Source organism: Microplitis mediator, chromosome 11 (genome assembly GCF_029852145.1).
Source record: "Microplitis mediator isolate UGA2020A chromosome 11, iyMicMedi2.1, whole genome shotgun sequence".
NCBI lineage: Eukaryota > Metazoa > Arthropoda > Insecta > Hymenoptera > Braconidae > Microplitis > Microplitis mediator.
This window is the reverse complement of record NC_079979.1, coordinates 13341229-13367482: the sequence shown is the minus strand read 5'-3', so window position 1 is coordinate 13367482 and position 26254 is coordinate 13341229. Positions and strand designations below refer to the sequence as shown.

At 31.7% G+C, this 26254-nt stretch overlaps 1 protein-coding gene across 3 annotated transcripts in view; it reads left to right on the top strand.

Moving 5' to 3' along the window:
* LOC130677527 (paired box protein Pax-6-like) overlaps positions 1-26254 on the top strand; it is a 36230-nt gene that overhangs the window by 1233 nt on the left and 8743 nt on the right. The window contains exons 1-8 of one of the 3 annotated variants that reach the window (XM_057484314.1): positions 1199-1312; positions 2148-2355; positions 15082-15331; positions 16870-17050; positions 20023-20299; positions 22719-22883; positions 23408-23490; positions 24976-25202. In XM_057484314.1, the coding sequence (XP_057340297.1) occupies positions 2343-2355; positions 15082-15331; positions 16870-17050; positions 20023-20299; positions 22719-22883; positions 23408-23490; positions 24976-25202 (1196 nt within the window). In that variant the 5' untranslated portion in view covers positions 1199-1312; positions 2148-2342. Of the gene's footprint in view, positions 1-1198; positions 1313-2147; positions 2356-15081; positions 15332-16869; positions 17051-20022; positions 20300-22718; positions 22884-23407; positions 23491-24975; positions 25203-26254 lie in introns of those variants that run through there. The other 2 variants (XM_057484315.1, XM_057484313.1) reach the window with 2 other exon arrangements.

The window sequence follows — 26254 nt, the reverse complement described above, 5'->3', positions numbered from 1 at the left end:
GATGTTGATTTGTTGGTATTATAAACTATTGAGGTTTTATAAGCTAACGGAAACCGCAAGGTGCCTAGTTGTGTGTATTATGGATCTGTAGCCGACTAACAACGGGATAATACGGATAAATCGGATCTTAGGTTTGTGCTGGGATTGTTACGTTGTAAGGGTAACAATTTCCAATTTGTTTGTGTTTATAAAGTAATTGTATCAAAGATACTTTATTTTAAAATTTATATTTTATGTTTAATTGTTTTTAATAAAAATTTTGTCAGAACTATAGAGTTTACGGATAAAGTCATTGAATACTTTTTTGTAGAGAATTTAATTTGCTACAAAGTTCTTCCGATGTGTTTTTTTGTATTTTTGATATTTGAGCTGGAATTTTAATTTAAAAGACAAAAAAGTTTTAATTTGAATACTGCATAGACTAGAGTACTCACGAGTACTTTAAAATTGAAATTCCGAGTGAAGGATCAAAGATAAAATAAAAATGTATAGAAATAAAGTTGTAGCAAATTAAATTTTCTATAAAATTGGCCTCTTGTAATTTTGACGTATTTTTATTATTTGACCCATAATTTTATTTTAAAGACAAATTACTTTAAGTTTCTATTTTGTTTTGCTCCAAAAACTTGAAATTAAAATAGCAGCCAATCTATCAAAGATACAAAAAAAATCTAAAGAAACAAATTTGTAGAGGACAAAATTTTCTATAAAAAACATTTGTACGAATTTTTACCTAAAGTCAATCGTTGACAAGTTATTTAAATTAAAATCGGAGTTGCGATAAGTAAAAATAATTTTTGAAAAATATTGATAAAATAAATATAAAATATGAGGTTTTTAATGTCATTTAAATAACGATTTGTAAGTATATATCAAGATCCACCTGTGTATCGTAATGGTTCAGAGTCAAGAGGGTTTAAAAAAAAATCCCTGGCTTAATGAAAGCAAAACTCGTTAGCGCCGCGTAAAACTCATTACTTTTCTATTTTCCCTGTACTATTCACCAGCATTACAGTGTAGTAGACTACAGAGTATATAATAGTACAGTGTAGTGCTCAGTAATAGGAGGGATAAAAATCTTGCAATGCGTTTTGTACGTTTCTCAAGCTCTTTAGGATTATGACGCAGTTATAATCGCGTTCCGAGTTAAGTTAAAGGGGTCGTTTTTCATACCAACTCACTATTATTATATCTATATATTTTTCTTTTATTATTTTAACTCACTCGGTTATGTTTTGTACATCAAAAATGCCGACGGTCTTTAGTACTCTCCAAGTATTACATCCCAGCACAATCAGAACTAAAGTCAAAGGTGAAAAAAACTTGTGTTTTTATCGAATAGAAGCCCCGCGAACACTTGACGTGAATCGTATTCACTCATTGACGTATTTAAAATTATTTATTCCATTTTATTTTTTTTTTTTATTTAATTAAATTTATTGTGATTACTAAAAATAAATCAACAAGTCGAAAATAATTTTTACACAAAAAGAAAAAGGATTTTTTTGACGCAAGAAAAATTTTCCTTTATGAAATAAAACCAAAAATTTTCTTAGAACTAGGAATTTTTTATTGACAAGTAATTTTTCATTTTTTAATTTCCTTGAGGTGAATAAAAATTTTTTGCGCCAAAAAATCTTTTTTTTTCTGTGTAGTTTTTTATGATTTTTTTTTTTTGATAAAAAATATATGACAGAAATTTTAATAAATTAATTTAATAATAAACCTTTGAGTTTATTTTCATCCTACATATTTATATTGTGTGTACACGATAAATTATTTACATAAAATAGCCACGTTAAACCAACACATAAATCGATATTCAACGTGACCGCTCTATCATGTAATTAAGTTTTAAATAAAATAACAAAAAAAATTTAATTTGTAAATTTACTTGACAAGTTAAATTAACTTGTAATCGTCTATTTTAAACCCATAGATATTTATCATGAGAAATATTTCAATCATTATTTTAATGTGAAATCAAAACTTTATTAAATTAAAAATAATTATTGAAAATTGTGATGATAATTTTAAAAAATAAAAAGGGATTTAAACTTTACTTGTGAGGGTTTGAATTAAATTGTAAAGATTCTGATTGTTGGAAGATTGAATGTTAATAATTAATTATGTTTGTGTGTTGATAGCACTGTGTTAGCGTGGCCGGAGGCGGCGGGGGTGTCTCAGGTGCCGGAAGTGACGGCGTCTCAGATTACCCGCCGAGCGCTGCGGCTGTTAGGAGCAGAGAAGCGGCCGCGGCGGCGCTGCACGCGGCAAGAACGCTGTTGGGCGCGGGGGTGGCTAACCCTTGCTCGTCCACCCCCGAGCCTTCGTTTTGGAAAATGCCTCATAAAGGTTTGTTTTTTATTTTCTTATTTAGATGTATTTAGATTACGGTACAACATTTCTTGTATGCTGTGACTTTGTACAAGATAATTTTTTAGATTATTTTCATACACGAAAAAAAATTAACTGTATAAATTGAGAAATGACAAGTAATATAATGATAAAGTGATCAGTAACTGATATCATTCTAAACAGTGATTCTTTAATTACAATTAAAACGTAAATAATTGAAGGATGAACTTGAAAAATCGTAACTTAAACATTGCAAATTTATGGCACGTATTATAAAATTTATTGTTTGGAATTTTAAAATTCCTTATTCTGTAAAAAATTTGTGGAGGGAAAGACGGATCAAATCTGGAATAAATTCTGAGTGATTTTTGGAGCAGATGACTGTTTATTTATTTTATCTTCTCTGAGTAAAATATGATCCTGAAGTTTGCAGAAAATTAACAATTTTCGAATTTTTTTTTTCAACAATTTTATTAAAAAACTAAAAATATGCACATGTAGGAAATTCAAAAAACTCTAAGTACGATTTTTTTTTTACTTATCGTTTTTAAAAAAATTGTTAGACGTCGGCGAATTTCAGTATCATTGTAAAAAATTCACTTCACAGGGGACTTTATTTTAATATTAAAATTCTGTATTGGAGTAAATGCGGGTTTAAAGACAATTCACATCACTCCGACATTACTTTGCTCGAACGACAAACTCAATTTAGTCCATATGCGGAGTGATTTTGAAAAATAAACTCCAAAACTACACGGAGAAAAATAAATGATTGGAGTTATCATACTAAATTTGTAGCTGCAATCATCTAGGATGATTAAAAAATTTTTCAGTGTAAAGATGGTTAGTGCTACAATTTTTTATAATTGCAGTTACCATTTTTTATAGTAACAGTTACCATCAGGATGATAACAGTAACCATTAAGATGATTACAGCTACTATCAGGATGGTAATATTTACCATCAGGATAATAATGTTTCCTATCAAGGATAGTGATAATTTATCACTGATAAATATTATTAAATGCTATAAAAAAAATTGATCAAAAATTCAATAAATTTTGTACGGATGGTAAATTGCGATTGAGGCCTTGATTATTATTCTAAAAAATAAGTATTAACGTACAAGTTAATTTTGTAAAGAAATTAATTTTATAAAAATTTAAATAAAATAACAACAGCTAAAATCAGATAAACGCACGTCATTAATGTTTTGACCGGAGCTTGAATCAATGTCTTGTAAAACATTGTCTAAAAGACCTAAAACATTGTTATTATCAGGTTCATTTTTATCAGAAATTTCATCTAATGATTCTGATATGTTTCTAAATTTAAAACTGTCAGTACGTTTAAGACACTGTTCAGTACTTGGCGGACATATTTTTCGAATCTAAATCGAACTATTTTTCGAACTACTACAATTTCTGATGGTAACTGTAACCATCTAGATCGTAAATACAACTATTTAAAATGATAACTGTAACTATCTCTAATTAACATACATGATTGTAACAGTTACCATAAATATGATTTATACAATCATCCAGATAGTTGTCACTACCATCGGGTTGATGGTAAAAAATTTTACCATAAATAGATAGTAACTGCAATCATTTAATTTTCTCCGTGTACGAATTCACTCCCGATTTTTTACAGTGTCTATTGACACCCAAGTTCTGGGTTATAATTTTAAACACTAATTAAAAATTTTTTTTCCGGGTACAGAAAATAATTTTTCTTTCCACAATATGTTTTTAAAAATCTTTTATATTTTATTTTGAACAATAATTTTTTTAAATTATAATAAAAAAATATTAGAAAAAAAATTTTCATTAAAATACTCAGTAAAAAATTTACGATAAAATTTTTAAAAAATTATTTTGTACAAAATATTAAAATAATAAACTTAAAAAAAAATAGATGCACAATAAATTAAAAAAAAAAAAATCTGGGCGTCGGTTGACCCTGCGGGCCAGCCACAAAACTTCCCGCTGTTTTCGAGCTTTTTGAGCTCGAAAACATTGTTGTGAGTGCATTTTCGAGCTCTTCGAGCTCGAAATACTATTGTATCCCATTCTTTTCGAAAAAAACCGTTTTTAGCATTTCTTTCTCCCACGATATCTCACGAACGAATCGACCGATTTCGATGTTTGAGGCGGCAATCGACGTGTTTTATTGAGTTCCAAAGCTGATCAAATTTTGAAATTGTTTGGTTTCGTCGTTTCAAAGATATTCGCAAAAAACCGTTTTTTGGCATTTCTTTTGCCCACGATATCTCACAAACAAATAAACCGATTTTGTTGGTTGAGGCGGCAATCGACGTGTTTTATTGAGTTCTAGAGCTGATTAGATTTTGAAGTCGATCGTTCGAGTCGTTTCTAAGAAATCAATGAAAAACTAAAAAAAAAAAAATTTTTTTCCGTAATTTGCCAATATTTTCGAATCTACTTGATCAAATGATCAGAAATTTTCAGAAAAGTTGATGGCCAACAAGCTCTTTCGATTGCCGCCTTAACCATCCAAATCGGTTCATTAGTTAAAAAGTTATAAGCCGGTCACACACACACACACACACACACACACACACACACACACACACACACACACACACACACACACACACACACACACACACACACACACACACACACACACACACACACACACACACACACACACACACACACACACACACACACACACACACACACACACACACACACACACACACACACACACACACACACACACACACACACACACACACACACACACACACACACACACACACACACACACATACATACTTACAGACACTCGGACATCATTCTGAAAATAGTCAGAATAGCTTCCTAGGACCTCAGAACGTCGACATCTGATGAAATTTCGATTTTCGCAAATCTGGGTGAAAACAATAACTTCCCAATTTTTCGAAAATCGTCGATTTTCTTAGCGGGAAGTTAAAAAGAGTTCATTGAACCATTAAAAGAAATATGAAATTGACTACCGAAATACAAAAAAAACAAAAACAATAATAAATTATTAGTTAAACATAATATTTATCCGTCGATAAAAAAAAAGGTATTTGAAATGCGTTATAAATTGACTAGCAGTTGTCGAAGCGAACAATCACGATTGTGAGGCGATGCAAAAACCGTATCGCGGTGGAATGGTGTACAAAATAAATTTGAAACGCTCGATTCGCGAGCGATGATTTAAATTAATGTCTACATCAACAGTGTCACAGGTATTTTAATAAATGTAAATATTAAATACTGAAAATACTGATCCGTCATTTGTATTTCAAAATGTATAACACATATTCAGTACAATTTATTTTCATAAATTTAAATTTCACAATTTCGCGGTCTTGTTGAAAATCATCATCATTATTATTATTATTTTTTTTTTTAACTAAAAGTTATAAAAATAGATATAAATCTGTAATAGTATCGGAATGAGAATTAAATCATGACAGTTTTGTGACGCTTTCGACTCGTTGACGAGGATCCTGACGTATTTTAACGTCCTGCCAGGTCACGCAGCGTCGGGTTCACCGCGGGGCGTCTTCTGTAACTATTTTTTTTTTTTTTTTTTCATAATACACTATTATAAAATTTTATTTTTACATTCAGTAGCTAAAAGACTACAAGACACAATTTAATAATAAAAATTTAAATCATATTTTTTTTTTGCATATTAATTTAAAAAAAAAAATCAAATCTTAGAACCGTTCGTTGAGAAAAAGTTTGTCTTTAACCCCAAGTGTAAAAAAAAATTTTTAATGCTAATTTTCCTTTGTAAATATTTCGCATTCAAAATAATGAATAAATAAATACGAATTAATTTACTCATTTTTCTTATCACATTATTTTTTCATTTCAATTGGAATGTTTCCGGTTTTATAAAATAATAAATTCATAATAAAGAATATTATCTGTAAATTTAAATATATGAATGAATAATCCAATAGTAGAGAATTTTTATCAACCGTAAAGATGTTAAAATATTCAAAAAATATATTATATAATAATTGATGTATAAATAATATGTTGCATAATTAAAATGTAAACTGTTTAAATAATGAGTAATAATAAAGTAAAAGACTTAAAAAAACTGAAGAATCCGTAAAGTGTGAAAATACTTTAACATCGACTCTATAACCCGAGAAATGAGTTTGTGAGATTAAGACATATGTGTGTGTGTGTGTGTGTCGTAGTTAGATGCAGTAAGGGTAAGAGAAAAAGAAAGCCGATAGAGCATGTAGAGATTGAGCAGACTATGCAGGGCTTGAGAGAACTTGGCAGAGGTTAGCTCGCCGTAACCCTATAGCAGCAGTTGGGTGGCTTCTGTCGGGGCAACAGCCCCACAACCCAGCCCACAACCCTCCGTGTGGTACCGCAATAGATAGGGTACTGGCACCTTACTTTACCTTGTTATGTTATTCTCACCTAAAACATCCCTGTCGCGACCCCATTCGACCTCTAATACACACACGTCATCGTACTGATTTTCTCGGTGTCAGCTTTCTTCAGCATTTGCTGTGTCAAGTGAGTAAAAAATTTAAACCCACAGAGTTTAAGCTCTTATTAGGCTACCAAAAGTTTATTTTTTTTTTTTTTTGCCTAAACACCGGAACAATTTTCGCGCAATGAAAATGAAAAAAATTTATGGAATTTGACAGCTTAAGGGTGACTTAGGGGGTCATTGGGGGTAGCTGCCATTTTTGGATGACATACCAGCACCTATGCAATATTTTAGGAATCTAGATCCAGTACTCTCTAAAAACGAATTAGTGAAAATCACGTGACAATCACTATTTGGCAGTGAATAATCACTTATTGCTACGCGCTGAAAAATAAGTGGTAATACTTACCTTCTTAACGAAGTAACTATTCCTAATATCTTTACATTTTAATGATTCTCATTCTTTTATGTTAACTTTTACTATCGGAGATGGTAAGCATTCTTATCTGTGATAACAATCATTACCATGTCAGAAGGCAAAATCTAAAAATTTTGCAGGCATATGAATTATTACTTTTTAGATGGTAACTATTACTATCGGCAATAGTAAATATTACTATACGAGAAACGAATCGTTAACATAAAAGCATGATAATGATTATCACATACAGATGGTAATCATTTCCCATTGCAAGATGGTAATAGTTAGCATTTTTTTTTCAGCGTGTAGTGAAAAGTATACCACTGTTTGAATTAGTGACATACTTTCACTAGTAAACAGTGAATATAGCCACTATTTTTACTGTTTCAAATCTAAGAGAGGAGATTTTTTACTTTTGATTTCGATTTTTTATTTTGGTTCCGCAAAAAACGTTCCGTTCTTCAGGTGTATTTTTTTTTTTTTTTCATTACACGGAGAGAAATTAATTATTCTATCTACAATACAAAATTTATAATTTTAACTATCTTAAATAGTAATCAAATTTTTCAGTGGTTATATTGATTAGTATTACTATTGAAAATGATAACAGTTACAATTGATGATGGTAACTATTACCATTCAAAGTTGTAAAAATTCTTAACTAAGAATGTGTGTGTGTGCGTGCATGTGTACGTACGTAGGTATATGTGTGTGTGTGTGTGTGCGTGTGTGTGTGAAATTAATCACTTCCCCAGTTAAACAAATTACACACAGACAAGCGTCAGACAATAACGTTTATATTAAAATTTTTTATTAGCTTAGTAGTAATTATTTAAGATAATAAAAGTTATAATTTCTGGTTATCATAAATAATTGTAAATTGTACCATATAGTTGGTAGATACTACCATTCATATTGTTTATTTAATAATTTATATATTTTCAATCATAAAATTCAGTTTAAAAATTTTACTATAACTTGATGGTAACTTTTACCATGAAATTCCTTCCGTGTACCGCCACCAAAAGTTGAAAAATTATTAATTAAATTTTTTTTTTGGTTAATGAAAGAAAAAAAAAATGTGAGAAATTATTTTAGAGTAATTAAAAAATTCTTTAAAAAATTTCGAACTAAAAGATTTTGTTTTTCATTACGAAATAAACAATAATAATAAACATTATTGTAATCTATTATAATGTAGTGTAACGTAATAAAAAAGATGAATTAAAGACTCGAGGGTAGGTAATTCAAGTTAAACCACAATTCAACTCATTAGAGAACGTGCGACAGTATCTTTGATGTCATTCGCCATGAAATGAAACTCTGTAGCCTCAGGTGTGTCTATCACTAGTACCTCAACTCTCTTGCACTCTTAAGTTTACCCAGCACAGCACACAGGTTCAAGAGCGTCTGTTTAATGTATTTCTCACACGACTACTTTACTCCTACACTCTCGCCGTCTTTCACTCGTCAAACGTTTGTACTCTTTAGTCTCCGTTTATTAATTAATTGCGGCTAAATTTTTTACCTCCTTGCTCTTTGATACAACACCTTTTACATAGGTATCGTGTTCATTGATTAATTCTTTAGTTTTCATTTACTCAAAAAGTATTCGACTTTATTTGCAATTTACTTTCAATGATCATTATGTCTAGTCATTATTGTCGCGCTTGAAGTTTTTAATCTGCACAATTGTCTACTTAATTAAAAGTAAAATAATAATTTTTTAAAAATGTGAAGATATTTTTCTTAAAATTTCAAGACAATAAAGTTAGCGGACAACTGATAATTTTTAAAACTTTGAAATTATAAAATAAAATGTTTGTAAAATAAAAATAAAAAAATGCATATTTAGACAATTCAAAAATTAGCGCATGTATTTTTTTTTATTTTATTATTTTGATTATTTAGTTTTTTTTATATGTAATTAAAAAATTGTCTTATGTCTGCTACATTTACACTCATAAAATTTTGAGGTAAAAAAATTCGTAAAAGTTCACTGGTAGCCATTTTTCTTTCACCTGCAATATTTACAGACTTATTGTACTCAGAATAAACTTTTAATTAACTTTAAATAAATTGAATTAATTAATTTACGAGTGAATTAATTAAGATAAATATTGTAATAATTACCCTAGTAACACGTGTCTGGAGTAAGTATCTTGAGCAAGACCCCTAACTGCTAGTGTCTTTTTCTACGTATGTGTCTTGCGCAAGATCGTGTATCGGGAAACTTATGTCAAGATTTGTGTCCGTCTTGCTCTTGGTATCATACGCAAGAATATTGAAGATATCTTGAACACGTGCAAAGAAACAGTGTCTGACGCATTTCTTGCACCAGTAACTTGCAGTAGGTACTTACCCATGGCTTAGTCAAGATCTGCTCAAGTCTCAAGGTCAATTTTGAGCCTTGAGCAAGCCATGCGCAACTATTTTCAATCATAGTCTTCCTCCAGAATTGAGTTATAATCTAGCACGAATTTCTTGTGTAAGGCTTGCAATTTAAATCTGGTCACAAGTATCTGACCACCAAGCAAGTACAAGACCACCAGCAAGACCATCAGCAAGACAATTAGCAAGACCAGTAGCAATACAATCAGCAAGACGAACAAGACTTGTCTTGATAATTGTCTTATTGACATATTTCTTGACAACCTCAATTTCTTGACATTCTTTTATGACATTTGATATTTGAATAAATATTTTAATTTAATCCACGTGAATTTCCTCGCAGTCGTCATTTTGATATAAAGATATTTGCGTGAATTCTTTTCTTTTATTCTTATTGTTGAGCAGAAACTTCCGTTCCCTGGTAATTGTTAAAAAATAAATTTAAAGCTGAAAATAAATTCAACCAAAATTTCGAGGTTAGAAATTTAGTGTATAATTAAAAATACTAATTGTTAATTGGAATAAAAAAAAGTTTAACGGTAATTAAACAAAATTTCGATAAAAAAAGCGGCGGGTATTGTGTTGAAGTAATACCCAATCAAAAAATTATCCATCGATAATTTCGTTAAGAGGATCGTTAATCCATCTAATTGTTGATATAATTTCACCCTTAAATGCTCAGTATCGCCTTGGCAATTGGTATGTAGAGCTCGGGTAGTCATAGCCACGGGTTCTTGCACTTCTGTGCCGAGTTAACAGAACTTAATGAGTCTCGAAACTACTCGTGAGAGAGAAAGACAGAGAAAGCGGCACAACCCGGCTGGACAAATACACAGGGCCCTTGAGGGTGTCAAGAGATTCTTGCTCGTTATCGTCAACTCAAAGTCCAAATGGACTTGATCTCTACATATAAATATATATACATCTACATATATGTATATATGTAATGTTGAGTATGTATGTATAGATTATACGCCGGTATCATGAGAGTACCTTCGCAAACATTCGTTTTGTTTTCCAGTATAGTCACTCATCCAATATAGCTCTCGTGAATGCATCAGCCGATGCTCATGGGAAAACGATCTAATTATCCGTACCATTATCGCACCCGTCAACAAATACCCACGACGTAAACTTTGCGCTTTAAATTCGAGTATTATTCGCTTGGCGTACTGTGTTTTGTTTCCATTATCGAATTGCCATTAATCACATTTTCATTCTGTCCTCTTTATATTTTACTCTTGCTCACACATATATCTGTGTAAATCTATATACATGTATGTATGTATATATCGACATATCTACATGAATACACAACGTTCGACATGAACGTAAAAGAGTTTAATCCCGTGTATAGATTATACTGTATAACGTATAGTAATGCTATCATTTTACGCGTGAATAAATTTAAACCACAATCTATATACTTGATCATTTATAAATTTTATCATAAATAAATAACACATTTTTTTTTTTAACTCTTACTTGTTAAAGTACACTTTAAATAATGATTAATTATTTTTATTTACTTTTCAATCTAATTTATATTTCAAAACTCGCCATAGCAATTACTCACTTCGAGTTTTCAATACTTTGTCAAAGGTAAAATATATCATCAATAACTTGTATCAAATTATTATTATTTTCTTGAAAAATGAACTTTTTTAAATCACTAAAAAATTTTAGTACCACTAATATAAAATAGTAAAATATTAAAAATACAATTTTGTTGAATTTTATGAATTTGAAGTTAAGAGTAGACTATTAACAATTTTTTGGATTTTTTTTTTCAACAAATCAATTACGAAAAAAAAAAAAAACTAAAAAAATGCACATGTAGAAAATCAAAAAATCTGTAAGTGCAATTTTTTTAAATACTTTTTTTATTATAATTTATTGTTTTGAATAGATTCCAAAAATTATTAGATGTCGGCTATCTTCAGTATCATTGAATTTTGAGGTTAGATATTTTTATAAAATTATTTGGATCGAATTAAATCAATATTATACATTAAAATTATTGGATAATTTATTTTAATAATAAAACCGCCATTTTATTGGCAATCGACCAGTTCACGTGAATTTTTTATTTACTTCAAATTTCTTAAATATATCCCTTATAACAATTTTTTTAAATTCTTGAGCAAGTCTGCTCCCAAGATCGATAGGCGCTAGTGTCTTTTTCTACGTATGTGTATTACTGCAGATACTTGTGACGAGATTTAAATTGCAAGTCTAGTGCAAGCCTTGCATAAGAAGTTCGTGCCAGATTATAACTCAATTCTAGAGGAAGACTATGGTTGAAAATAGTTGCGCATGGCTTGCTCAAGATCTGCTCAAGGGTCAAAATTGACTTTGAGCCTTGAGCAGATCTTGATCAAGCCATGCGTAAGTGCCCACTGTAAAGTTAGTGGTACAAGAAATGCGTCAGACACTGTTTCATTGCACCGTGTTCAAGATATCTTTAATATTCTTGCGTATGATACCATGAGCAAGACAAACACAAATCTTGACATAGGCTTCTTGATACACGATCTTGCGAAAGACACATACGTAGAAAAAGACACTAGCAGTTAGGGGTTTTGCTCAAGATACTTACTCCAGAATCTTGCTCAAACACGTGTTACTAGGGTAAATAATAATTAATGGAAAAATTTTACCAACCACGAAAATTGAACTTTCTAAAGTCACTTGAAAAACTTCTATTCAATCTAATTTAAAATATGAAAATTTTCAAAAATTAAATTATAAAAAATTTTGAGCTTATAAATTTTTAACAAAATTCAAATATCATTTGAATAAAATTTACATTGTAAATTTAAATGTCGAAGTGAAATTAAGATAATGCAGGTAAAAATTATATGGAAATATGAAAAATGTTTTATAAAATATGAAAAAAAACGCAGGCGCTTCTTTATGAATTTTTTTTTTCTTGTATCAACGGCTCTTGCTCATTCGCATAGCATGACGAATAGGCTGAGAGGGTTGTACTGATGTACATTGAAGTGGTGGGTATGTATAAGCAGAGGCAATACCTGCACAGAAGCAGACAGAAGGGGTTGCGGCGAGTGGGGTCCGCGGGGAAGCCGCTAGATGAGTAGAGGAATGAGCAAGCGAGTGAGGGTTGAGAGGGTGAGAGGACGTCGTACACCACTAGGATGGGATTTAATCTGTGTCCCGTTTCACGCTCAGCCAAGTGGAACCTTTTTGCCTCACTTTGCGGCATGACTCGCTTTTGCCTGGTCGTCGCGTAGATTAACGCAAAATTATAAATAAAGAATGTGTGTCGTCTATATAGTTATTCTCTGTATAGTACTCTGTAGGCGTGTATTGGCGTGTGCAACCTGACGGTGTATTCGCTTCTTTGCTTTTCTCTTTTAATATATATATCTATATATATATACATATACTCTTTTCCTCTCATTCTCTTTTACTCTTCATCATCATTCCACTCTCTTTAATTTACCGCATGCCAGGATGCACGCGGTTCTCTTCTTTGTTTGCAACCAGGAGCACTTTTGCCTGTCGTCGTCGTTATAAAAACAGATACACTAAATTTTTACTACTTTAATCATTTTTAAATCTCATCTATCCGTTTTCACATTTTTAATTAACTATTTTTTTTTTTTTATAAAAAACAATTTATTGATTTAAATTTTTACTCAAATGATCATTTTGTCCATACGTTTTTAATTATTGGGATAAAATTTTGCTAGGGAATTATTTCATTAATGATCTTGAGGTAATTTTCAAATGAGAAATTTATCACAGAAAGAAAATAAATTTTTTTATCCTTAAGGATATTTCAATATTATATAAAAACATATTTTTTAAAACAATATTGAAATTTTTATATAAAAAATACTCGCAGATTGAGAACGCGAATACTGATCTCGTTTTTAAATTTTTAATAAAAAATTTATTTTAGTTGACCAAAATTTCATACTTTTTCGATTCTAACCCTAGTACAAATTAATTTGAATAATTATTTGTCCCTAAACAATTAAAATTAAAAATATTTTGTCAAATTTTACATACACTGTAAAAAATGAGCGGAGTGAACATGGATTAAATTCGTAGTAATTGCGGAGCAGGTGATTGTCCATTTATTTTATCCCTTCGGAGTAAAAGTCACCTCGAAGGGAAGTTTATTTTAACATCAAAACTCTGCACTGTAAAAAATTTTTTGGACCCGGTGTAGTGTAAATGACTTGGTGAAAAAATGTCTGTGTGAAAATGACACCAAATATCATGTTAAATTTAGGCGTTGTCAATTAAAAATTTTTACACAGTCAAGCGTGTAAATGTGTAATTTATCAGACACTGTAAAAAATCACCGGGGTAAGTCCAAGCGGTGTAGGTGTTAAAATTATCGGTGTTAAATTTACCCCCGAAAGCGGTGTGAAAATAACGCCGCCACCGGTGTAAATATTCTGTACCGGTGGTAAAACAACGCCGCCGCCGGTGTAGATATTCTTTACCGGTGTTAAAATATTTTATTTTGTGAATATTTTTACTTACTCGATCACTATACTTGTTGATAAATGATATTTTTTATTAATTTTCATAAAGAACTGACATTTTTTGTGTTTTATAATCTTTAAAGTTAATACTCCAAGCGGACGCAATTTACCCCGCTTTTACGCTGGCATTACTCCGCTTTAACCCCGGTATTTTTAACACCGGTGAATTACTCCTCCTACACCGGTGTAATTTCATTTCTACACCGGGCGGAGTTAAAACGAGTCCATTTTTAACACCGATCTTTTTACAGTGTAGTGTAGAATTATTTATTTTTCAAAAACTCCGGAACTCTGATGAAGGAGTGAAGTCGGATTTAAATAAAATCCGTAATCACTTCGAATTTACTCCCAATTTTTTACAGTGTAGCAAGTGGAATAAATATATAAGTAGATAAAGTAATATTTGATCAGACCATTAAAGAAAAAAAAATTATTATTGTTCCGATCTATTAAATTGTCAATTAAATTTCCAAGAGGAAAATTATCTTTTACATATTATAATAATAATAATAATAATAATAATAATTACTATTATTATTAAAATCTTTATTATATCTCTCGAGAGTTTGAAATAATAATTATTGTCTGTCTTATCTTGTCTACTAAACTATGTCATTACGAGGAGATTAATTTAATTTATTAATTACGAGGTGCATTTAAAATCTTCAATATAATTCTTGATAATAATATTCCATAAAATTGCATTTATAATCCAATTTCCATTTGCTGAGATAAGAAAAAAATAATAAATTGCATTAAAATTATAATAATTAGTGAGTAAAGAAGGAATTGTGTATGTAATAATATTGACGTGCAAATAAATAGGAATATAGAATATGTAAATATGTGCATGTATAAATTATATAGACGGTGACACGTGAGAGGTAATCGAGAGATTAAACTGATCGTTGTGGTTCACAGAGGATGACTTGATGCATGGAGGCGGACCAGGTCTTGGCGGGGGCATGGTCAGTCAGAACTCAATATTTGGATGCTCGTCAGCCGGACACAGTGGGGTCAATCAACTCGGAGGTGTTTACGTTAATGGACGGCCACTTCCGGATTCCACCAGACAAAAAATTGTCGAACTAGCTCACAGCGGCGCAAGACCGTGTGACATTTCACGCATACTTCAAGTCAGCAATGGATGTGTTTCCAAAATTCTTGGCAGGTAATTACTCTATTCAATCAATAATTTCATTTACTCTTAATTAATATAATTACCGATCAATATTGTTATGTTTAATTTAGAATTCAGGTTCACTTTTATTGTAAATTAAACATGCAATTTCACTTCCGGTTTGGCTAAAAAATTATTTTATGTGTCTTTACAATAAAAATTTTATAAAATCACAATATTTTATTTTTTCAAAATCTTTTAGTCCGGTTTTAAAATAAGTCACCAAAAAATTTAATTAATTAAATTTATTTTTTATTTGGGAATTCTACAGTTTCCGTGGCGCCGCCAAATGACCGCAAATTTTTGTAGGACTCGACGTAATGAGACTTTTTTAAAGAATAAAATTTTTCGATATATCGCCTAGTTTTTGAGAAAAATGGATTTCGAGGAAAGTGTCATTTTTAAAAATTTCATAGAATTTAATATCTTCAATTTTTTGGAAATTATATTTGAGATCGGAAATGTTGAAAAACAAAAAACGCCTGAATTAGTCCATTTTTAAAAAAGTTATAGCTATTTGAAAAAGTTCTTTCGTCGAGTTCTACAAGAATTCGTGGTCATCTGGCGGCGCCACGGAAACCGTAGACTTCCCACTGAGGTAAATAAATACTCTGTCAAAAAATCAGGTGTGAATTCGAAGTGATTACGGATTTTATTAAAATTTGAATTCACTCCGTTACGGAGTTCTAGAGTTTAAAAAAAAATCACTTCGGATACGGAGTAAATAGGGGGTTTGTTTTTTTAGTGGAGTGATTTCGGAGTGATCTGGATTTTATTTAAATCTGTATCCACTTGAATTCGGAATTTTAGTATTCAAATAAACTTCCCTTCGGAGTAAATTTCACTAAATAAATAAACAGTCATCCGCTCCGCATTCATTCCGGATTTAATCCGCGTTCACTCCGAAATTTTTTTACACTGTATATATTAAAAATTTTGAAAATTATTCAAGCCTTTAAATTTACACTTTCAAAGGAAATTTATCGATCGAAATTGGAACTTTATTTGTAAAAAAAAAAAAATTGTTGCCAAAATATATTTTAATTGATCACTTGTATTTTATTGTGCATGTATAGCAGCAATTATAAATGGTAATTAAATGAATTTAAGTATAACTCCTTGATGAATTAACAGCAGTCTATTATCCATGCGATCCACCGGGTAATTGTTGGACGCGTGCAGGGGTAACTTAAAAGCCGAGCTACCGCGTAATAACTAGCTTTAGCCCCCTGTCGGAGTGACAATAATTCCAATGGAGTATGAACCCCGTACCCGGCGATAGTTCTCTTCTCTAAAACGCTACCGCACTACCACCTCTTTCTCCTTTCAAAGCCAATCCCACACCACACACGTCATACAATTTGTGGTCATTACAATTCTAGCCCTTTCATTCTCTCTACTCTACTGTATACTTAATAATAACCACCGATTTTTCTTGTTAAAACTTCTCACATCAATAGTTTATCATTAAAATCAATTCCTGATTAATAATAATAATTTAATGTAATCTATTTGCTTATTAATTACAGATATTATGAAACAGGATCAATAAAACCACGTGCAATCGGTGGCAGTAAACCACGAGTAGCAACGACACCAGTTGTAAATAAAATTGCTGATTACAAACGTGAATGTCCGTCAATATTTGCATGGGAAATACGTGATCGGTTGTTACAAGAGGGAGTTTGTAATAATGATAATATACCTAGTGTAAGTAATTTTTATTATTATTATCATTATTTTTTTATTTTATTTTATTTACATAAAAAAGATTGGGACAAAGTGAAACTGTATTTTGAATAAATTTATACTAGTGAAGATAATGTAGTTTAAGTTGGTCAGAGGGTAAAATGGTTATCGCAGAGTCAAAAAATTTTTTTTTGTCAGTATTTCAGTTGAATTTTTTTTTCAATTATTTTTTTGATGAAGTTTATTCATTTTTTTATGGAAATTATATTCTTTAATGTAATTTTAATAATAATTAAATTACATGACAATTTTCATTTTGTTTTCAAAAAGAATTTTAGTGAAATTTTGAGGTGCTTAGAAATCGTCTTGGAAAAATGTGCAAATTAATTTTAGGGAATTTTGAAATTAAAACAAAACTGGAATATTTGGAAAAAAAAATTAACTGAAAATTTTGGAATCATTTTGTTTTTTTTTGTACTGTAAGCGATAATTAAAAAGAAAATGTTGAAAAATACTTATATTACAGGCAAGCAAATTTAGGGTAAGTTGATCACTGGGTCAAATGGCTGGAAAAAGAAAAGTTTAGGTTTTAGTTTTTTTTTTTAAAATAAAATTATCGATAAAATTTTTTTTCTAAATTGCGATGACCAGTTTGCTCCTGAAAAATATAAAAATAAGTAAATTAAAAAAAAAATATTTGATTTACCAAAAAGAAATTTTGTTTAAAAATTGATTCATTTTACCCCAATTTTTCTTATTTTTATTTACTCATAATTACTCAGCAAATTTATCAGGTCATTCAAAGTTATCTGGAAAAAATTTAATTACTACTTGCAATTACACAATAATTTGTCAAGCTCCCAGAAAATAAAAAATGTATAAAATTTATTTTCTCTCCTGTAATGATTTAAAAGAAAAATTGTAACAATAAAAATTTAGTGACTAAAGAAAAAATAAATTATAGTATGGGCACTCAGACTTAAACTTACCCGTCGGATCTATCCACTCGACCCTAATCAAAGTCTCGTCAATACGATAGCACGGGGGGTAATCGGTCCATTACGTGTACCAGAGGATGTCCATTCCACCCTTGCTATATCCCCTATATCTGAATCTTACAAACATCCTGGCTATCCTACAGAGAGGTCACTAGGCTCATCACGTAGGACGACAGTAGAGCAAAAAAAGTTTCCGGATTAAAGACATATACCGACAAAGTAGGGAGTGATCCCTCCAGGTCCTTTCATTCAATACTAAATTGCTACGCGTGTAAGTCATTATTGGAGACGCGGATGTGTCGTCATTTCGGTACATTCATTCTTCTCAAATAATAATAATAATAACAATAATAATAATAAGAGTCCGTATGTCGAGTGTAAGAGAATACAACAGAGTAAAATCATCTCTCCCTAATAAGAGCAGAGAATGAGCCAGAGCCCGAGCCAGAGCCAGATATATATTAAACATGTAGGGTTGGTGGCTTTGGACTAACGCTCGCACTTGGGTACTAACAGTTCGGTTGAATGTAGAGGCCTTGTCTTTACCCCGGCCTATTCGCTCGTAGTCAGTAGTCTGTAGTCTGTAGCGTAATATAAGGGGGCGGATGGCGGAAAGCGGGTAGAGAATAAACTGAATGGGATCAGTTAAGCGTGTTGCTTAACAATTATTCGTGTTTGGTCGCGCGTGTAATGGCCTGCATCGAGGCTGCGGCTGCTGTGCGGCGGACCAGTCGCTATTCCCGCCAGGGAGATACTTTAAACTAAACGAAACTACTGAAACTAAACCTTATAGCCTATAGTATACTACCGCTTTATGCTTATGCTAATACTAATACTAATACTAATACACGATAATTCATTATTATTATTATTATTTTTTTTTTTTACTTATTTTTGTATAGATAATGTAGTTTTTTTACGGATCATTTGAATTTATTTTTGAGTCAAAGTAAAATTTTTTGGAAAATAGAATTCTTCTTCTGTATTTTATTATTTTTTATTGTAGGCTGACAAATTATTTCATGATCCTCAAGTTAGCAGACAATTATAAACTTTTGGATTTTTTTTTAACAAATTAATTACAAAAAAAAAAAATATGCACTTGTAGAAAATTAAAAAAACTACGGGTGTTTTTTTTTTATTTATCGTTTTAAAAAAATTCCAAAATCATTGGACGTCGGCTAACTTCAGTATCATATTATTTCTTTAGTGTACAGAAAAAAAAGGATTTATCGGCGGAAGTATTTTTTTCTCACCTTAAAAAATTTTCCTTTTCAATTTAAATGCAAAAAATTTCGTAGAGACAAATAAAAATTTTGTGTGCCAAGAAATCTTTTTTTTCTGTGAGTAAATAATCGCATACGACGAATTTTTGAATTTGAATTACAAATTTTGTTCTGATAATTTTTTAAACTGCGATTTTAATGAATTGAAAAAAAATAATTAATTTTACTTGTTATTAAATTCATTAAAATAAAAAACAAAATGTTCATATTTTAAGTTATATAAAAATATAAAATATCAATTTGACTTGAATTTTCATAAATCCAAAATTTCAATAAATAATATTTTTTGAAAAAATCGACAATTTTTGTAAAATATTCAAAATTTTAAAAAATTACCCAAGAATTTTTTTTTAAGAACTAAAAAAAAAAACAAATTAATTAAATTACTAAATGAATTAAACATTATTAAAACTATTTTGATAATAAATTTCGTCTAACAAATTTAAATGTACAAACTATTCTAGTCATTGCAGTGGTTGCGTTCGTTATAACTTGAGATCTAAACCACAACTGCGCAAAAGGACCGCAGGTTTAAATTTTCCATCCTAAATGTCTCTTTGTCCAAACGTCACTACAAATTCAAAATTATTTTGGCATGAAAAAAAATATCTAAAAGGCCATCTTGAGATCTATTTCCACAATTAGAACTAGAACCTATAACTCAAAGCAAACAAATAAATGATGATCTGATAAAATTGTTTGTGTCCAGGTGTCCTCGATCAACAGGGTGCTGAGAAATTTAGCCTCTCAGAAAGAGCAACAGGCAGCGGCAGTTCAGGCCCATCAGGGCGCCGAAAGTGTCTACGACAAGCTGAGAATGTTCAACGGTCAGGCCACTGGTTGGCCGCCAGCCTGGTACTCGGCTACACCTTCCCATCATCCTCTGGCAACCGGGATACCAACAACAGCTGCACCAGGAACTGGTCAATCCTTATTACCCGGTGGTCAATTGCATCCCCGTGATGATTCGCTTCTCAAACGTTCTGGTAATTTTTATATTTTTACTTTTACTTCTCACTATTTCATATATATATATATATATATGTAAGTGTATTGATTTTTTAAAACCATTGTCATCTGTAATCCTTCAAGTACTTGGCGTGATTTCGAGTGTCAAAGTATTTTTAAAAATAAAAATTTTTAAGGCGACATAAGAATGGGCAAGATTTTATAAGCGACGGCAGAATAAAGTTTAAATATAAAAGGAAAAGATAAAATATGAAGGCAAAGTGTATTTCATATTGTTATAGCTGGGTTGAATATAAAATATATAAATGTGTATGGTATGGAGTTATATAATGTAATGTAATAATAGGATCTGTGGAATCAGTGAACCGAGATGGAGATTGAGATTGCGGGTGCAGATTGCCCTTACAGATGACGACTGTTCCAGATGCTTGGTTATACTGCCTACTACCTACTACTACCTATTGCTTTGCTTTCCTATTCAATAGACAGATTAACGATGCCACCAAAGTGCTTTCTCTTTCTCGTTTACTTGTTTTGTCCTCTTACCGCAGTTGCGCGTGCACACGAAACCCGAGACAACAATATGCAGATTGGATTAAAATGCTTCGGGGTGTTGTAAGAGCTATTTTAATTGCACGAGCTGATTAAACAGATTTATTGTCTCAGAAAACTACGTTATGTTAACAGAAACTACGCTATTTTTTTTTTTATTTCTTTATTTTAAAGAGTTTAGTTTTTAGAAAAATTTCCCGCGCAATTTTGAAATTTCAAATTCCAAAAGTAACTGTCGGTTTTACTTCAAAAAAATTTTATTTCAAAGCCTTAGGTCTCTGCTTTAAGATTTTTAATGTAAAGTTTTTTTTATGTACTAAAAAAAAATGACGACTAAAATTATTGAATTTTTATTGTTTTTGTTTTTGTGCGAAAGCTTGAAAAAAAAAATTTTCGGGTGAAATTAAACAAAAAAATTTAAAAGCCTGTGTTTTAAGATTTTAAATAAAAGTTATGACTATTTTTATGAGCACTCGTCTTTTTCTTTGTCTTTTAATAAAACGGAAATGGATTGAAGTAAAAAATAATTAAAGCTTGGAGCGTAAGCTCGACAATGAAATCTTTAAAATAAAGCTGAAAAATTTTTTAAGTCTTATTTATAGTCGATTAAAAAAAAAACAATTAAAACTTTTCAAAAATTAGTTCTGTTTTTTTTGCTTATTTTTTAAACAAGACCGCGAAATTGAATGCTGCGAGTTTTGAAATAATTTCTGGATACCGTAATTTCGAATGAAGGTATCAGGAATTGAATTCTTAAATATATGAAATTTCGAAAAATTGATTAAGAAAAATTTAAAAATAAATTTGAAATCAGTAAATAGACAAGTAGTCTCAATTGAATGGAGGATAAAAAAATGAAAATAATAATTACCAAAATTAATGAATAGTAATCTCTGTAAAAATAAATAGTGACAACGCACGAAAAAATAATGAAGCAAACAAGACATTGAGGTACGTTTGGATGAAATTGAGTGCAATCGAACGAATTGCAATCGAGACATCGTGTCTCTATGATCTAACTAGTTTTGCCAGTGAGTAGAGCAGACCAAAGCAGAGCTGGTACAGAAAGGAGAGAAAGCCGAGGGTTGGGTGTTGAGGCGTAGCTAGATAGCAAGCTGGTATACACACACACACACACACACTAACACTTTGGTGTGACAAGTAGCTACAAGGCTACAAGTTACATGTACCATCAACGTTCCAACCTCTGTCTCGGTATTTTGTGAGGAAATGTCTCCGCTGAATTCAAGTATGAGAATGTGAGAGGATAACGAGGGTGTAGTTGTATAGTAGAGTCGAATTGAGTCTATGGTACTGGCACTGGTACTGCTACTAGTACTGGTATTAGTGCTAGTGCTAGTGCTAGTGCTAGTGCTAGTGCTAGTGCTGAGGATGGTGATTGTGATGGTGGTGGTAGAGATTCTGAGGGACAAAGAGGTCACAGATAGCTGAGAAGTGGTGAGGGTGAGGGTGAGCAAGCAAGAAAGCGAGCAGCTGACGTACAGACCCCCCTGCTCTGCGCCACTAACTCTGGAGCCTCTGGAGCCGACAGAGTAAAGGGTCTAAAGCTGTAGCTGTGACCGTAGATGTGGATGTGGATGTTGATGTAGATGTAGATGTTATAGGGCGGGAGGGATGATAAAGCCGAGGGTTCGGTGCGCAGAGGCGGAAGATAATCGTCGCCCTTCAGGGCTTGACAGCCTCTATGTTCACTATATATAGACACGATATAGATAGATATATATGTATATATATTTTATGTGAACAAGTTAGATGTAGATGCTTTGCATCATGTCTCTCACCTCAAGTTATTTATTTATATTGTTTATATAGCTCACATATTTACATTTATTTTATTATTGCTATTGTTATTTGTTTAAACAGATGCTGGGTCTTTGTTGTCACATCAGCAAGAAACAACGAGTGATGGTAATTCAGATCATAACTCATCTGGGGATGAAGATTCACAGGTTCGGCTCAGGCTCAAACGTAAATTGCAACGCAATCGCACCTCTTTTTCAAATGATCAGATCGATGCGCTTGAAAAAGGTATTCATTTTATTTTATTATTTGAAATTTCTCGTAGAGAATTGAAGATACGGGGATAGATGTAAGGACATAAATTGTAGAGAATTTAATTTTCTACAAAATTGATCCTTTGACAAATTTACGTAATTATGACAGTGTACAAGATATGTTAAATTTCAGACCCAGACTGACAAAAAATATGCAATAATTTTGAGAATTATATTTTTTTGAGTTTCAAAAGCAAATAACTCATTAAAAATCAAAAATATGTGAGTAGACACAAGGACATATTTTGTAGAGAATTTAATTTCCTACAAAAATGGTCCTTCAAAAAATTCACGTAATTATGAAAGTTTACAAGATATTTAAAATTAAAGATCTAGCCAAAATTTCTTATTTTCCTTCTTCTAACAAATTAAAAATAAAATAATTTGAATAATTCCATATGATATACATGTATAAAACAGCTTGAGAAAAAATTCGTAAGTAACGAAATTAAAGCAGACTAATGACGCGCACTTGTTGCAATGTTGCTCTTATTACAGAATTCGAGCGGACCCATTACCCGGACGTATTTGCACGAGAGCGTCTCGCCGAGAAGATTGGATTGCCTGAGGCACGTATCCAGGTGAGTGTGAATGTGTACGAGTGTGTGGGGGCGTGCCTCTAACATTAAAAGGCTCCGTTCAAACCACTGCCCATAAAGTGCTTCAACATTGCACTGCTCGAAATTCTCAAAACATCCAAACAACAAAACTAGACTAAACCTACACCCTCTTTCTGACCTCCAGCTACTGAATACTAACCGGTCAATCAATTAACAATAAATTAATTAAAGTTAAATTAATAAAACACTCGTCCGCATTGAAAAAAATAAAATGATCTCAGCCACTATTGTGGAAATAATAACAATAATAATAATAATTTTAATTAATACATAACAACGAAAACGTCATGAGGTGACGTATGGCGAGTACAAGCTAATATGTACGCAGCCTTGTCGTACATTGTTTGGATGTAGCCTCCTGCCGACACACAATGTACCGGCACACGGCACCGAGCATATCCAGCGGTCAGAGAGTGAGAAAGAGAGAGAAAGAGAGGGAGAGACTGTACGAGAAAGCGAGGAAGCGACAACAACACAGGTTGAGGATTGGCCGTGATATAAACGCAAAAGGGGTTTGAGTCAGCGAGGTACTCGCTGTCGGGAGGTAGGCGGCCTGTGGGGGCTCGAACCAAGCGTTATGTGGACGTACAAACAGTGCAAGACCATGTTGACGCATGTTTTCAAGCCTCGTTGGCTGGTATTGATCTTGCTAAGTGCAGGAAACTAACAGACGAACTCCGCCACTGGGAACTCAGAGGAGAAAATCCGAATCTATATCAACTGGACCCATTGTTATCATTATTTTTTAAAATTACATCTCACATTTTTTTCATTCAAATATTTATTACTATTTTTTTATTTTATGTCGAGCTTTAAATGTTAAGATTTATTGGTGATTATATATATTTATATGTATATAAGAATGATAATAAAAGAGATATATAAAGAGGAAATATTGGATTGAGGCATGAGGGTTTCAAACTTGAGAGAAGAGAAGAGAAGAGAAGGCCTAAGAGGGTTCTTCGTACTGGGATACCATGGCAACGACGCGTCCCCGGGGAAGTTGCCCTCTGATTGGCCGATCCTACTTCTACTTCAATATATATATATATATATATATATATATATATATATATATATATATATATACATATGTATGTATATAGATGTATATAGATAGATATGTATATAAAGCAAGTACTTGGGAATTCAGTAGTACGCACCCTGAGGGTATAGGATTATAATGGGGCCTCTTGAAATGGCCGAAAAGCTGCAGAGCTGTTGGGAAGATCCATTTTGGATGTAGATGTGGATGTGGATGTTGATGTTGATGTTAAATCTGTGATGTAGCAAATCGAACGGAAGCCATGGAGGCGCGTAGCCATGTAGTTGCGTCTGACTATATGTGGTTTTTACTACTTGCTTGGGATGACTGGGTTATGAGTGTGGTAATTGAAGACAAGGTGGAAATGGCTGGTGTGTTAATAATTACTGCTTTAATTACAGGTTTGGTTCAGCAATAGACGGGCAAAGTGGCGCAGGGAAGAAAAATTACGCAATCAGCGACGCGCTGCTGTTGATCAGGTCGTCGGTGGAGGTGCTGGAGGAATTTCCAGTGGCTCGGCACCACCTGCTGCTACGCCGGCTACTCCTAGGATACCGTTGAATGCTGGGTTCAATGCCATGTACTCGTCGATTCCGCAGCCTATCGCTACTATGCCTGATACTTATAGGTAATGACGGTTACTTTGAGGAAAATTTTTGTGTTTTCTTTTGAATTTTAAGTTCTAAATGTCGGGTTTTACTAAAAATTTTTATAAATGCTGAAGAAAAAATTTTATTGGGCTTAAAAAAAAATTTGTTTTTAAATTAAAACTCTAAGCTATTGATTGCATTAATTAAAATTGAATTCAGGGCCAAGGGGGGGGGGGGTAAACGGGGTACCCCTAAATTTTATAAAAATTCCAAAATCACTTTTGTAAATATAATTGTACATCATTTTGAATTTTTTCAAAAATCGAGTGTCAGTCGAAAATGTTAATGACTTTATTTATGATAAAAACTATTAACAAAATTTTTTTCTTCCTTCGTACCCAATAATTATGTAAAATGTAATTTTTCTTTATGTAAATTACTTACAAGAAAATTTAAATTAATCAACTTTATTTAATATTCAGAAATTTTATTTCACCCTTTTTTGGGGGTAACCGATTTTGCCCGCAAAAATGAAATTTTTTTTAATGGCAACTGAAAATTTTTTCAATTTACTTTGAATATCACTACAAAAAAAAAGATTTTGCGTAGTTGAGTTCTCGTATTTCCTTAAGTACCCCAATTTACCCCCCCCTCTCCGAGTAAAAAAAATTCGTTCCAAAAAGATCCCAAAAAAGTTCCTTATGTGGAACTTTAGAGTCAAAAAAGGACGTTTTTGCAAATTTTTTGGAATTTTATATAGACATTCCAAAAAAGTTCCAGAATCACCACTTTTGCATCTTTTGTAGACTAAATACGTTCCAGAAACATGCCAAAATAGTTCAAAAATCACTACTTTTGAATTTTTTATAGAACCAAAAAAAAACGTCCATAAAAAATTCCAAAAAAGTTCCAAGAACGTCCTTTTTTTACTCTAAATATGATCATAAAAACTTTTTTTTTACCATCAAAATTACTAACGTTCCAAAAAAGTTCCATTCAAAATTCTAATCTGTCTCAGGTTTAGAAGTTTCACATGCGGAGCTTTTTTGGAATCTTTTTGGAACGAATTTTTTTTACACGGGCCCTCCTT